The 15,737-nt window shown below is 40.6% G+C and overlaps 1 protein-coding gene across 1 annotated transcript in view; it reads left to right on the forward strand.

Annotated features, from left to right (window-relative positions):
- Positions 1–15,737, forward strand: part of HMCN1 (hemicentin 1) — a 344,699-nt gene that overhangs the window by 314,168 nt on the left and 14,794 nt on the right. Inside the window, exons 94-102 of the mRNA XM_081121757.1 lie at positions 670–819; positions 1,111–1,248; positions 2,206–2,327; positions 3,776–4,013; positions 9,904–9,966; positions 10,963–11,082; positions 11,999–12,133; positions 14,340–14,453; positions 15,101–15,226. Coding sequence (XP_080977883.1) covers positions 670–819; positions 1,111–1,248; positions 2,206–2,327; positions 3,776–4,013; positions 9,904–9,966; positions 10,963–11,082; positions 11,999–12,133; positions 14,340–14,453; positions 15,101–15,226 — 1,206 coding nt within the window. The remainder of the gene's footprint in view (positions 1–669; positions 820–1,110; positions 1,249–2,205; positions 2,328–3,775; positions 4,014–9,903; positions 9,967–10,962; positions 11,083–11,998; positions 12,134–14,339; positions 14,454–15,100; positions 15,227–15,737) is intronic.

The following is a 15,737-nucleotide window of genomic DNA, read 5'->3' on the forward strand; positions in this document are numbered from 1 at the left end:
AAGACTGAACAATAAAAACCTCTTAGATGTGTCACGTTTATGTTAACGGTGACCTGTCGCAAGGCTTAGGAACTATTTTTTGCTGGTGATTCCTCCTGTCCCTTTGTTTTGATGAAGGAGGCAAACACATAAAAGAACATGGGTTTTGATGTCAGTCACGTCTGTGTTCAGATCCTATTCCACCACCTCCTACCTGTAACGATGATTTCTCTGAACTTTATTTTCCTAGTCTGCCAACTGTGGCTACTTAAAATAAACTATCTTATGGGATTCTTGATAGGATTAAAAGAGTTAACATATATTAAGTGCTTGCTATAGTGCATGACACGCTCAATAAACTCATATTATCATCATTTCATTACCATCAACAAACACGCACTTTATTTTGGCTTTGGGACTGGGCGCTGATTGTGTTCTTTGGATTGTGAAATACTGTCATGATGTGCATAGATTGGAAGGATCCTAGATTTATGTGGGATGATGAGTGCTACATTAGAGTAGAATGTTTTGAAAGCTTATTTATTACGCTCTTAAATTCGGATGTCATATGGTCTTTTCAAAGAAAAGAGAGAAGATTTGTAGCATCTTTGAAAATTGGCCTTCTTTTCTCCCATGTAATGTTGATGAAATTATTCCCTTATCCAGGAATGTTTTTCCTTCCCCCAATAGGTGGGCCCCAGCGAGCCAGAGGAAGTGTTATTGGAAATATTAATGATGTTGAATTTGGAATTGCTTTCCTTAATGCCACAGTAACAGATAGCCCTACTTCTGATACTAAAATAATACATGCCAAAATTACCAATGTGCCTCGCAGACTTGGTAAGTTTCTTTGCTTATAAAAGTAATTAATAAGCCGCTTTTTAAAAATGCATATGGTAGTCTTCATCTCATTATTTCCAGTTAAAATTTCTAGAGGATGTTACTACCAAATGATCAGCATAGTAATTTTATCCCAGTGGTCAGCTCTTAAAGATACATGAGATACTGGTATTTATTTTATTGTTATTCAAGATTATTTAGGAATTGTCCTTATAATACGCCATAAAGACAGTAATAACAGTGAACTATAAATATTTTGCTTTGTCACTTTATTTATTCTTTTTTATCTAGGTCCAGCAATGAGAAAGATAGTTTCTATTTTAAATCCCATTTATTGGACAACAGCAAAGGAAATTGGAGAAGCAGTTAATGGCTTCACCCTCACCAATGCAGTCTTCAAGAGAGAAACCCAAGTGGAATTTGCAACTGGTTGGTGCCAGCTCAACTTAGTATTTTCTCTTACTGTAAAAATGTGATTGCCTTAAAAATTGGTAGTTAAATAAAATACATTATATGTTTCCACAGAGAATAATTTTAAAGTTTTTGAGGCAATCATATCATAAACAATATAAAAGCAATTTTGTATTTCCCTGTAAATTTTTACTCACACAGGTCTCTAAGAGGCCATGTGTTTTCAAACAGTGTGTCGATTTTTATACCCCAAAACTTCTTCATTGTATTTTCCGTATCTTTTCACCTGAAATCCTTAGAAAAAAGTTTTCAAGGCCAAACAGAACAGCAAAATGGGTCATTGCTATTAATGTCAGACTTCTTGGTCTGCGAACCTGAGATTCAATTAGAATACCTTGTAGGCATTCTTTATCAAAAGATGGGAGTAAGGACAAGCAAATCTAAACGCTTTTTGCTCTAGCCTTAGTGTTAATGAATATGCATTAGCTGTTCATGGCTCTTTCCGAGTGCCCATGGTCCATTTCAAGCCTCACCAAAGGTGGTCAAGTGGCAGTGATCTTTAAGGAAGAAGGACTGAAGGAGGGCTCAGCTTTAATCATCCCAGAAGCGGGTCTGTCACAACCATCCACTTACTAAGATGCACCTTCGCCTGAAACATCAGAAAGAGCAAAGCTCTGTGGACAGACTTGTGGTTCTTTGCCAGCTCGCCTGGTGAAGCTGGCTGTCCCTCTCACAAGCAGCCCATTTTGGTGGCACTGCTTTGCTGTTGCTGGGATTTTAACGAGTGGGATCCTTCACATAATCAAGTCTACCTTTAATCTGGGGGCCGAATGCTAATTTCATCCTCCTGTTATCTATGCTCATTGAAGCTTTTGGTAAAATAGCAGAGCTGCCCCGAATGTGAGTCAGTCTGCTGCGCGCTTGCACGCACCTGAGGCGGTGGTTCTGCTGCTAAATGCACATTGTAATCCCCAGGGGAGATCTTGCGCATGACGCACATCGCTCGGGGCCTGGATTCCGACGGTGCTCTGCTGCTCGACGTCGTCGTGAGCGGCTACGTGCTGCAGCTCCCTGCCCCCGCCGAGCTGACCCTGAAGGTAAGCCGTCTCTCTGTCTGTCAGGCAGCTGGGAGCTGACCCTGAAGGTAAGCCGTCTGTCTGTCTGTCTGTCGGGCAGCTCGGAGCTGACCCTGAAGGTAAGCCGTCTGTCTGTCTGTCGGGCAGCTCGGAGCTGACCCTGAAGGTAAGCCGTCTGTCTGTCTGTCTGTCAGGCAGCTTGGAGCTGACCCTGAAGGTAAGCAGTCTGTCTGTCTGTCTGTCGGGCAGCTCGCCTTCGCTGTGCAGTGACACAGTGGCAGGAGCAGGAGCCAGAGCCGCGTAGAAAGGGCCCGGAGAGCGTGCACCGTTCCCTTGCTTGCTTTGGGGGGTGAGTGTCTATAGCGCTGAGGTCAGAAGTGGCTCCCCCGGCCTTGCTTACATTCGCCAGAACGTGGGAGCGACCGGCGTGTCCAGAGGCAGGTGGCTGGGTGACGACAGTGTGACACTTATGTCCATAGCTCTGCACGTGTGCATCTTGACAGCGTGTGCAAAGGGAAGTGAGTTGGTGCAAAAGCACAAAACCCATACGATTTCACTTGCATGTGGGCTGGAACGCAAAAGATAGCACCGAAGAGTCGCGGGTTCGATTCTGGTCAAGGGCATGCACCTGGGTTGCGGGTTTGATTCCTGACCCCAGTCGGTGACCGTGAGGGAGGCACTCACACTGATGTCTCTCTCTCTCTCTGCCCCTTCCTTTCTCCTTTCCACTCTCTCGAAAACAATGAAAAAAAATGTCTTCAGGTGAGAATTAGCAAACAGAAAAACAGGAGATAAACAGAAGCAAACTCACAGACAGACAGCAGGACGGCGGTTACCAGAGGGGAGCAGAGTGCAGGAGGGAGAGGGGGCAAAGGGGACCAAATATATGGTAATGAGGAGACTAGGTTGCAGGTGGCAGCCTGCAGTAGGGAACACGGATGTCCAATTATAATCCTACACGCCTGACAGTTATATCATGTTATTAGCCAGTGCACCCCAATACATTGAACCAAAAGAAATCTTCAGGGGCAAGGCTTTCCAAACTTTTAGTGGTCTATTATTCTGCTTAGCAGGACCAAGATCACCGCTATGTTGGTTTAAGCCATTTGTTTAGTTTTCGGCAAAAACAGTGGCAACTCTTGCGTAAAAGTTTTTGTATAGCATCCATAAAAGTTTCTGAAATTAAAGAATAAGCAATCGCCCTTTCACATCTTTTCTTGACTCTTGACCTACACCTTTGGTTCCCTCATGAAACTAATTTATAACAATAAAATCATGAAACTAATGTAATCATAAGAGGTTCACATTTTATTTCCTGAACTCTACTGTACAGTTACAATTTTATTTAGAACTAAAATAGTTGAGCCTCTAAGCCTCCCCCCCCCATTCTGCATCTCATAACACCCTCAAGGAAAAAAAATATATAGGATGAGTCCTGCTGATCCTCAAATCCGTATTGTCCTCCGTAGGATTACACAGAGGACTACGTTCAGACAGGTCCTGGGCAGCTGTATGCCTACTCAACCCGGCTGTTCACCGTCGATGGCATCGGCGTCCCCTACACGTGGAACCACACCGTTTCCTACGATCAGGCTCGGGGAAGAATGCCCTTCTTGGTAGAAACACTTCGTGCATCCTCTGTGGAATCTGACTACAACCAGTTAGAGGAGACATTGGGCTTTAAAATTCATGCTTCAATTTCCAAAGGTAATTTGGTTAAGGGGAAGCCCAAATCTTTCTAAAAGGTTAAAGAATTGCATTGATGCCCTTCGAAATAAGGGTATAAGGCGTAGACCAAGCGCGATGACATCAGGCTTTTCCCGTGTGTTGTCTGTGTTTTCTGGTGGTAAAACCATTCCAGGGAGAGTTCTTGTTTTACTAATATGATGCTTCCTCTAGCATAATGGAGTTGTTCTATCCTATGTGCAGAGAGGTTTAAAAATACTGTCAGAATGTTTTTCCTTTGGGTAATAAAACCCGTTTGTTCTTGTTCAGAATTGTATATTTTGTCAAGGAATTTTTCAGAATTCCTGAAATGGACTGTCAGGTATGTATTAACCTAAACTAGTCCCCCCAAAAAGTCTCCATATTTTAAAAGCAGAGCAACAATAATCAGGATTCCAGCTCTCATTTCTTGTTCCTGCAAGTTATAATTTTTGAACGGCTTTCCATTTTCCAAGCATAGTTCTAAAACCCATGATCTCAGCAGTCTCCCTTTGCTCTGTGGTTCTTTGATGTGTCTGTACCCTGGGATTTCCTTTTCAGTCATAAGAGGCACCGCAACAATTAGCATTTCATATTCCATGGGGTATTGGTGGTAGGAAATACTTGCATGTAGTTATGTTGACACTGTTTGACTTTAACTTTGAACATTAGGCTCCCATGAGAACACTTAAAATGATTCATACTGGCCTTGTGAATGTGTGTGTTTTGCTGTGTGCTTGCTTTCCTAAAATAGATCCAAGTAGATTTAAACAGCATCATATTGTTTTATCATGCTCAGAAGATACACTAAAATTTTATTTTTACCACTTACTCTTGTTTTTATCAGTTACCCATGTGACTAGTTTCTTCATTCATAACTGCTGCATTAAATTCGAGATTATTGTAATCTAGGAGTTTGTGTTCATATTAGATTCATTGAAGCCTTATAGTCAGTGGAGCCCATAGCCCTCTACCTCCCCCACCCACATGTCACCACCAACACCTCATTCTACTGTTGACATGCGTGATCAGGTCACCAAAGGAAAGAGCCTCTGGAATGGTTATATTTTCTCTTCCTCGATAATGCCTCCTTTTCAAATCTAATCTGTTTCTATTTTTTCTAGTACTCCAGATAATTTTTAAAAAGTTATCTTGAGCCCAGCCAGCGTGGCTCAGCGGTTGAGCATCGACCTAGGATCCAGGAGATCGAGGTTCGATTCCGGGTCAGGGCACATGCGCGGGTTGCGGGCTCGATCCCCAGTAGGGGGCGCGCAGGAGGCAGCCGATCAATGACTCTCTCATCATTGATGTTTCTCTCTCTCCCTCTCCCTTCCTCTCTCAATAAAGACATATTTTTTTTTTAAATAATAATAATTTGGAACAAGACTTTGGATAAAAAATGGATTTATGCCATCTGGGACTAGAGGAATTAAGATGATTTTTGAAAAGTTATGTATAGTTTCTACCCAGTTGTATAAATCCTTTAAGCCTGAAACAGCTGGGAGGTCTTTTTGGTACCTGTAGAGGTATTTTGGGGGGGGGTTGGGTCCCAATATATGACATTTAAAACCCCTTGCTATCCTTAAATACTATGATTGTATACATTACAGCTGATATGTGTGCCCATTTGCTTGGCATTGTTGCTGAGAATTGAGTTGTGTACCTGAAATTTCTTCTTAAGTGACCAAAGTGACCACCAGGGGGCAGGCTTGCATTCTTGGTTACTTGACCAGAAGGTTCTTTCTCTGCTGTGTTGGGTCTAGACAACAGTTATGGTTACAGTGCAATTAGAATCACCTAGAGAGTTTGATGAAAGTTCAGATTTAGAAGCACAAAGATTTTGGTTTAGCTAGACTAAGGTAGACCCTGGGAGTTTGTACTTTTTAAAAAATATATCGTTACTGATTTCAGAGAGAGGAAGGGGGAAAGAGATAGAGACATCAATGATGAGAGAGCCATCACTGATCAGCTGCCTCCTGCATGCCCCAAAGGGGGATCGAGCTTGCAACCTGGGCATGTGCCCCGACCGGGAATCGAACCTCGGTCTCCTGAATTTAGGTCAATGCTCAGCCACTGAGCAGTGCCTGGCCAGGCGGGAGTTTGTATTTTTAACAACCCCGAAGTGATTCTAATATGGGGTCTGCACACTGGCATTTGGAAACTACTGGTCAAGACAACACAGTATACATCAGTATAATTTTTAAAAATTGATCTTTAAAATCAAATGGATTCCTTTTTAAAATATAATTATAAAATATATTTAATTTTACAAGTTAAACAAAAAATATCAGAAACAATAGAGGAAAAGATAAGTAAATTTAACTACAAATAAATTTTTAAAACTTTTTCATGGGAGAAAAATACAAAATTGAGAAAGTAAGATATACACCAAGAAAAAATATTTGCATTACATATGAACAACTATGATTAACCTTAGTATATACAAGGTTTTTAACAATTAGTACGAAAAAGGCAAACACCCCAATAGAAAAGCACATAAAGGCTACGAACAGGAAATGCTCAAAGGAAAAACCAGTAATGACAAAATGAATTTGAAAAATTGTTTCACGTCATCAGTAAGCAAAGAAATGCACATTGAAACAGGGAAGTACCATTTTTCAGTTATGGCTCAGACAATAAATACGATACAGTCGGTATTGGAGCAGCACAGGGAATGCACCCCCCACACTGCCAGCAGAGGTGGTGACTTTGCTTAACATTCTGGAAAGCAGGATGTACCAGTGGCCTTTCAAATCTTCCCATCTTTTTAGTTATCTCATTCTGCCCTAAGAAAACCACAAAAATGGCCAATAATAAATGTCCTGGAAGTAAGAGGTAAATATGTACATGATGGCACAGCTATGTGATAAACTCGTAAGCAGTCATTAAAATAATTTTAGAGGAATATTTAGCTCACTTATTCATTTGAAAATGTTTGTTGAGCGCCTGCTGTGAACCGGGCACTGTTCTAGGTATTGACCGAGTAGCTATGACAAGGGACAAAGGAGATTGTACACGACGTAATAATGATTGAAAAGTGGCACATACACAGTGTGATCCCCGCCTGGGTTGCCCACACCACGGTGCATATAAGAAAAACTTTATATGGGTGAAAACACAGATTCCGAGGCTTTTCCCTGGCAATGCTGACTGAGATCGGACCGAGAGATCTGTATTTTTAAGAAGCTCTCCAAGAGATTGTCTGATCAGTAAAGTGCGGCCGTTACTCTGTAGAGTGGAAGATTCTAACTTACTTTTTGAAGGGTATGCTCATAAAAGTTACTAGAGGGAGAGGCATCAAAATGTTGGCAGTAGTTTGTTTAAAGTGACAAGTTTACAGGGAATTTTACACTTTCCACAGTTTCTACAATGAATCTCTAATACAAACAAATATTTTGCGTTGTCCCCTTAATATGGCAGGGTGAAAATCATAACTAATGTAATTCAAAATAACATACTTTATAACCTAAAGAATAAATAAAAGGAAAACAGTTTATACCAAAATATGTCGTTCAGTGTAAAAACCTTTAGACATTACTACAATGTAAGATAAGACAGAAGTGTTCATATGGCTGAGCCTATAATATGTAGAGCCCCAGTGTGATATTTAAAAATATATATATATTGAGTAATTCTTGGTTATGTTCTGAATAAAACAATGTAAAGTCAAACAATTTATATTACAGTAGCATTCTTAGAAAATTTATTGTATATTTTAATCACACAAAACACTGTTTACTATGTGGAAGATGGTTTCTAGCCTTAGATAATTAAAACCAGTTCTCTCACTTCCATGAAACTCTTTCAGAGCAAGGGGCAGATCTCCATCTTGCATCAATATACCACACACTGCAGCATTTTAAAACCTGCCCTGGGGTCTGCCCTTCTCTCCAAATTGTAATAGGTCCCCCTATCATTGTGAAAATCAAAGTATCTCCCAAAAAGCTGCCCAAATGCCACCTAAAAGGACAATATCTCCCCCATTCAGAACCAAAAATCAAAAGCTACCCTCAGGTACTAACTTACTGTGTTTATATGACACAGGTTTTTCCAAAAGTACATTCACAACACAGTGCCCTACACAACATACTGGCTGGATTAAAGAATATACAACTAAGTGAACAGGTAAAACTGAAGCATGCATTAGAATCACCACCTGGGTTGTGTTCTTGATTTCCGTGGTTGAAAGTCAAACCAATTTGCATCTAACTTCTTGCTCCAGTTATATTAGGTCTTTGGCTTTAGGCAACTTGCATAACCTCGGTCTCTAATTCTTCATCAGAAAATTGGTTATAAGAGTAGAGGAGTTGTGAGGTTTAAATGAAATAAAGCACATGAGACTCACAGTGCTGCCTGACAACACAGTCACCATGCAATAATCACTTAGCACTATGCTCAAGATGTTTCTATTCCACCCATCCTATTTCTGTTCCCTTGCAGCTGCAGCAAGACTTGGGTGCTCTCAGGGTCATGTTTACAGTCACGGTAGAAATGGATCATGAACCTCTGCTTTCTCTTTAAGGTTTTAAGCAATCAGGTTGCATAGAAATAGCAACTAGGACTCTAGTTTTCCAGTCAAGAAAATATTTTCGTTGGAGTAGTGTTTCTTACACCCTCTAAATACATAAACAATTTGGAACAGTTGCATGTCCTCAGCAGGGCTCAAGCAATATTGTACTCAGAGACTCTCCAAAGTAGGATGAATCTGAAAAATTAACTAATGCCCAGATTCCCTCTATGAAGAGCTCCTAAAACAATAATAAAAATAATCACAAACCTGGCTGGTGTGGCTCAGCGGTTGAACATCAACCTAGGATCCGGGAGATCGAGGTTCAATTCCTAGTCAGGGCACATGCCTGGGTTGTGGGCTTGATCCCCAGTAGGGAGCGTGCAGGAGGGAGCTGATCAATGACTCTCTCATCATTGATGTTTCTATCTCTCCCTCTCCCTTCCTCTCTAAAATCAATAAAAACATTTTAAAAATAATAATAATAATAATCACAGTTTCTTGCATTTAGAAAGGAAAGAAAATCTAAGATTATTTCTAAAAGGTTGAATATGAGCTGAATATACAATATGAATACAATAAAATTTCCCTTAAGAGAAATTTATTAGACTTAACGATTGACTTTTATGCTGTGTACATATTCATTATTTTGGTAACTTGAAAAATGAGTTTCATTTAAGTTTATTCAGGTCACTAATGTTTGAAAAATATTTGCTAAACTGCTTAAAACAGTCAAGACTCTGTTACTTTCTAAGGAAAGAGATTCCCTAACTAACCTGTTTATTTTTGTTAGTATGTTTTTTTCTGTCACTAACTTTAATCCTGTTCTATCGCAGTATTCCCATTTCCCTTTGCTTTTACTACATGGAAAAGGAGAACTCTTGGTCACACGGAGGGGACTTTGACTCTGGAGCCCCACATTACAAAGGAAAGAGATCCACAGAAGGAGAGGGTTTCTTCATTAGAGTTTCTGTTTTTCATGAAATTATTTCCAGCAGCTTGAAAATAGCTTCCTCACTTCTGGAACAAACAGTAATGGCTGGAAGAAGAGGACTTCTCCTTGGTTATTCGTAGTATACACATTGATTTGGGGTCTTTTTTCATTGTCACTGAATAATTTTATTTAACTTTCTTTTGATTAATATAAACAACTTAAACAGAAAATCTGTTTCCAGTGGCTGCTTGCCAATAGTCTCTGAGCTATGATTCATTTAGTTCTTGGTTGAGAAACAGGAGTTTTCCATTCCTGCTTGTTTTCACCTCAGTGCACTTGATGTGCTGTGTGTTCCATCCTTGGCGCACCTTCCCAGGGAAGATTGTGCTGGAAACAAACAAGTGCTATCATTCCAACAAGCCAGTTAATTTTGCTTTTTTTCTCTATGGTAGGAGATCGCAGTAATCAGTGTCCCTCCGGGTTTGCCTTAGACTCAGTTGGACCCTTTTGTGCTGGTAAGTATAGGAATAAATAATGCATTTTTATTTATATTAAAATGCTAATAATGGATACCATTAAATGGACATTTATCGCCACTTTGCTAGAAATTTAATCATAGTATTATAAATGTCCCTTTTTACAGCTGAAGACATTGAGATGGAAAGGAGTGCCTAAGGTCACTCCACTTTCCAACAGCAGAGCTGGGTTTGAATTTTAGATACAAAGTCTGTGCTCTTTCCATTTGGCCACAATCAGGTGTGTCAGGGATCAATATGAAGTGAGGAGGTGGAGTGAGCACAGGGACAAAACACTGGATGCTGTGGCCTCTTAATTGCCATGGATGTGAAACAGCAGTAATTCAACTCTAGATCACCTAACCCTAGAATTGCTCAGTCATAGGGCAAGGTGGGACCTCGGGCCAAAGCCTGATGACTAAACCAGCCTTGTCTCAGCCAAGTACCAGCACAACAGCCACGGATAAGTAAAGGGCAGAGTGAATGGCTCCAGGAGCTCACGTTTGCATGCACCGTGCCCTCCTTCCACTGATAGCAGTGCCATGTAGTGTGTTGGTTAAAAGGGGGTCTTTAGAAATTATATCACCCAAGTTTTCAAATTTCATCTCCACCGATAATGACCTGTGTAACCTTGGGCAGTTTGCTTAACGTCTTTGCACCTCCGTTTTATCATGCAAATGAGGCCAGTCATAAAAATGCTTGTCTCCTAGGACCCTTGTGAGCAATGGGTTCAGGTAGGTAAAAAGAGGTTGTATCCAGTAAGTGATTGTTATATCTTAGCTATCATCATCACTGTTCTAGAATCAACCTAAACATCTGTTCACTATCAAAGATAATTTGGGGACTCAGGATTAATTTTTTTTCAGCATTTCCATCTTATAGAGTATTTTCTGTTACACGTGACTCAATTCATTGGCCCCTTTAAACGCTGACTTTGATAACTCCTAGAAAGTAGAGGGTTCGTGTGCTAATCGGGCCCTTTCTTTCCTCTTTCAGATGAAGATGAGTGTGCCACGGGGAAGCCCTGCTCCCATATCTGCCACAATGCTGTGGGGACCTATTACTGCTCCTGCCCTAAAGGCCTCACCATCGCTGCTGATGGAAGAACTTGTCAAGGTCTTTGTTCACAAACCTAAGTCTAATGGATGTATTTCAGCAAAACTCATGACAGTCCCAACCTAGGGAAAGTGTGGCAGACCAACTCTCTTCTTTTCACTCTTTCTGCCCCACCTTGGCAACAGACAGAGATCTTCATTTGGTCGAGAAAGGAAGAGGGAATATTGCTCACACAGCGCCTTCGTATGGGGCCCTTCCTTTGGGTGCCTGTAGTGACTCTCTCATGCCCCACAACACGATCAGGAGAGGCCTCATGACTATTATGCACATCTTACGTTGATAAAACTAAGGAAGCAGTTATAAGGAATTTAAATTGCACAATCCTGATAGCACTTTGGGAACATTAACCCAAAAAAGCACATTTTTCTGTCAGACACTAGGTGTGCTTCAGAGTTAGAATTGTGTAAGAATCTAGTTTTATAATTAAAAAATGAAGAAAAACAGAAAGGATTTCACCCTCTCTGCCCAAGGAGGTCCCCTTCTAAATGCAAAAGAGAGAGAGAGTAGGGGAACAGGAGGGGAGAGGAACTACTTTTATGGAGTGTCCGGTATGAATTGAGCCCCTTATATACGTTATTTCCTTTACTTTTTAAAGCAACACTGAGAGACAGATATTATTATTCTCATTTTACAGATGAGAAAACTGTGATCTCAGAAAGGAGAAGTAACTTTTTAAAAACCCCTAATTTATAGGTGATCTAGTGGATGGGTTGGTCTGTGGAGATATCACACTGCCGCTGTGAGCTTGTCAGCCATTTAACCCACCTGAAATGACTCAACCAAAAAAAAAAATCAACATTCTTGCTCTTGTATGTTTTTCGAGTGCTGTTGATTGCTTTCCCTATTCCCATTTCGCAGCAGGCTCTTAGCTTGGTTTCTTCAACTCACCTTGGTTGCATCTCTGACTTTGTTGCAGATATTGACGAGTGTGCTTTGGGCGGACACTCTTGCCATGCTGGCCAGGACTGTGACAATACCATCGGATCCTATCGCTGTGTGGTCCGCTGCGGAATTGGCTTTCGAAGAACCTCTGATGGGCTGAGTTGTCAAGGTATAAAAGTGGAGGCCCTTGCTTTATCTCTTTATACGAAGAATGAAGACACCCTGACTTCTGAATCATTTAAAGTAAACTCTTTTCTAGATTGAGCTTCTCCATGAGGTCTCTGGATGTAATATTCCATGGCTCTTTCAAATGTTTGCAGCACAGTGGTTTTCAATAATAACATTTGCCTGTTATATTTGAGAGAGGAAATTACACTGGATGATCTAATAGAATCTACTTTATTAAACTCCAGTGCATGAAACTACAAGGATATTTATTGCAGGACTTTTTTTAAAAGATTTTATTTTTAGGTTCACAGCAAAATTGAGTGAAAGGTAGAGATCTGCCCCATACACCCTCTGCCCCAACTCATGCATGGCCTCCCCCACAGTTTACATCCTGCACCAGAGCGGTCTATTTTTTACCAAGGACTAACCTACGTGGATACATCATTATCACCCAAAGTCCATAGTTTACATGGGGATTCACTCTTGGTGTACATTCCATGGGTTTGGACAAATGAATAATGACATGTGTCCTCCACTATGGTATCCTAAACTATAGAATAGTTTTCCTGCCCTAAAAATCATCTGTGTTCCACCTGCTCACCCCTTCTTTTCCCAAACCTCTGGAAACCACTGATACTCTTATTGTCCCCACAGTTTGGCATTTTCCAGAATGTCATATAGTATGTCGCCTTTTTAGGTTGACTTTTTCACTTAGAAATATGCATTTACGTTTCCTCCATGTCTTTTCATGGGGTGATAGCTCATTTCTTTTTCATGCTGAATATTTCATTTGTGAATGTACCATAGTATTCACCCACTTACCTACTGAAGGACATCCTGGTTGCTTCCAAGTTTAGGCAATTATGTATTAATGACGCTACCAGAATTTTTCATAGAAGCAGAAACCGTGGCTACAAAACTGAATGCTTATCAATAATAGAAAAAATAAATTAATTACGGAAAGTCCTCAAGACAAACCATTGTGCAGCTGTTATAAAGAGGAGAATGGAGCTCAGCTATTTGCCTGAAAGGAATTTCCATAAGGTGCTGTTGCGTGAGGACACCAGGGTGTAGGAAAGTATATGTAACTTGTGTAGAAAAGATTATGTGACTAGAAAACAAACAGTAACAAAGAGAAAGGAAATGGATCTATATATTTAGGTAGAGCTATGTATGTGTACCTAGAAGAGACGTGTTATTTACACTAGATTGTTAATACAGGTTGGTTTTGGTGGGCAGGGGAGTAAGAAGGGGTAAGAGGGGCCAAGCAAAAGAGAAGAAAGTGTATGAAAACTTTTTTAAAGTAGATGATCGCATTTGTGAATTTACAGTAACGTGCAGATTTTGAAAGATTAAATGAGACATTCTCAAATAGAAAGCAAGTCCAAAATAAGACATTGGCAATCTCGGGTTTGGGAAGGGAAGGTGTCTGTAGGGTTATGGGAAAGATGACTGTGAGTAGGAAGGACTTTAAAATACACGAGAGTAGGGAATTATCGATGGACCACAGTCCTCATCTCGGGAGGTGGGCTGCAGAGCTCAGAAGCTCAAATAGGGGGACTTTTCGTCGGTGGGAGGAGAGATCTCTTCTCCTTTGGGCCTGGAAGGAAGGAGAGAGGAGAAGGTACAGAAACCAGGGAGTTGCATGAGTTTGGGGAGATCACCCTGCGCTTCTTCGTTGCAGTGTGACCCGGGTAGCGTTTGGGAAGACCGGCGAGGGCAGCAGACAAGGGGAAATGCTAAGGTTGCTGCAGTCGCTCTGCACAAGGTGATGAGGTCCTGCCCCTGACTGACAGCAGCAGAAGTGAGGGGAAAGGTCAGCTGCACATGGACTGCAGGAGACCTTGGCTCCCATTCCCTTTTTCCTATCTTTGTCTCCCGGCCTGTCGGCAGCATCCAGGGCTGGAACTCCCTGGAAACAGGAGTGGGAGCCAGATGGTGAAGCACTCAAGCAGAGGTGTGCGTGTCGACATAGTTGAGTCACTAGCAAATGTCTACCTTTGAGGAGTGTTGAAGAGAGAGACTCTTTCCAGCAATTAAGTCTATCAATCATCTAGCAGATTATACGAGAGCAATTGTACTGAATTCATTTTAGGGAAGATCTTAAGCGGGATCATTATCAAAGATTATTAAAATGTTAAACATTCGGGGTAAATCAATCCAAGTTTCCTAACAGAGTATAATGAAAGCTTTGTTTTATTTGACAGATATCAATGAATGCCAAGAATCCAGTCCCTGCCACCACCGCTGTTTCAATGCCATAGGAAGTTTTCACTGCGGCTGTGAGCCCGGGTATCTGCTCAAAGGCAGAAAATGCATGGGTGAGAAAGGCCTTTGGATTCAAGAGCAGAACATCTTTGTAACTTCTGAACGGTGTCTGACCTGTTCCGTATGCTGTGCCCGAGTCTGATTTAGAGATAGGACACCTACCACACATCACGTATATAATCCATGTGAAAACAAAATAGAAGCAAATGCTGTGCTTTACCAGTTACATAACCATTTTTTAAACATTTCCCCTATTATATTTACCAATTTTTTTCACAGAAATACAATACAGGGTGGGGCAAAATAGGTTTACAGTTGTCCATATGAAAAATAACACAATAATTAATAAATAATAATACAAGGATATACTGTCTTTCACAAACTCACAACAGTAAACCTACTTTTGCCCTCCCATATATAATGTATGCATATATAAAGTTATATAACATATATAATTTTTGTTTTTCTTGGAGAAAGAAGTGGGTTCCAGTTCTGTGACATGTTTTTTATTTTTATTACTGTTTTAAAATTAAGTTTGTTGCATACCTTGTTGGATTGAAACACTTGAACTTTACACGATGATTATGCAATCAGCGTCTATATTAGTGGATAATATCCTTACAATCCAAAAGTACAGTTTCTATGGAAACGTTGATGCAGTCACCTTCTCAGTCTGCATGCCCTTTGTTCTCCTGTGAAGATGTGAACGAATGTCGCCAGAACGTGTGCAGACCAGACCAGCACTGCGAGAACACCCGCGGGGGTTACAAGTGCATTGATCTCTGTTCCAGTGGAATGACCAAGGCGGAGAACGGAACCTGCATTGGTGAGTGGCTGGCTAGTTCCATGACTGAGATACATTTACCATTGACAGGCCACGTAAGGCATCCATTTCAAAACTAATGATGAGAGAAAGTTTAATCTAACAAGGAAATACTTCTTTTTCCATAGGTTGTGTGGTTTGTTTTTATTTCCAACTTCTAGTGTGGTTGACTTCTGGGGCTCTGGGGTCATGGCCATACCAGGAAATGGAAGCTCACCATGAAGACATATGACCATTTTGAGCTCCCATTAGTTACACATTTGGTTTGCATAGTTTAATATCCACATAAATTAATAGTCTCTATTTCTAATATGAAGTTTAACATATATGTTTAGAATTTCATAGGAGGGTTAAGAAAAAATTATTTGTAGAATTTATTGAAAGTTCAAAATATAATTATTGTAGAACTAAATATTCCTTAAATGTCAAATCAGTGACCAGACAGTAAAGTAAATTATATTTCTAAGTTTATTCTTTACATGCCTGTTCTGTACCAGACTGTCATAGTTAGCAG

The sequence above is a fragment of the Miniopterus schreibersii genome, assembly GCF_964146895.1.
Source record: "Miniopterus schreibersii genome assembly, chromosome: 19".
Taxonomy (NCBI): domain Eukaryota; kingdom Metazoa; phylum Chordata; class Mammalia; order Chiroptera; family Miniopteridae; genus Miniopterus; species Miniopterus schreibersii.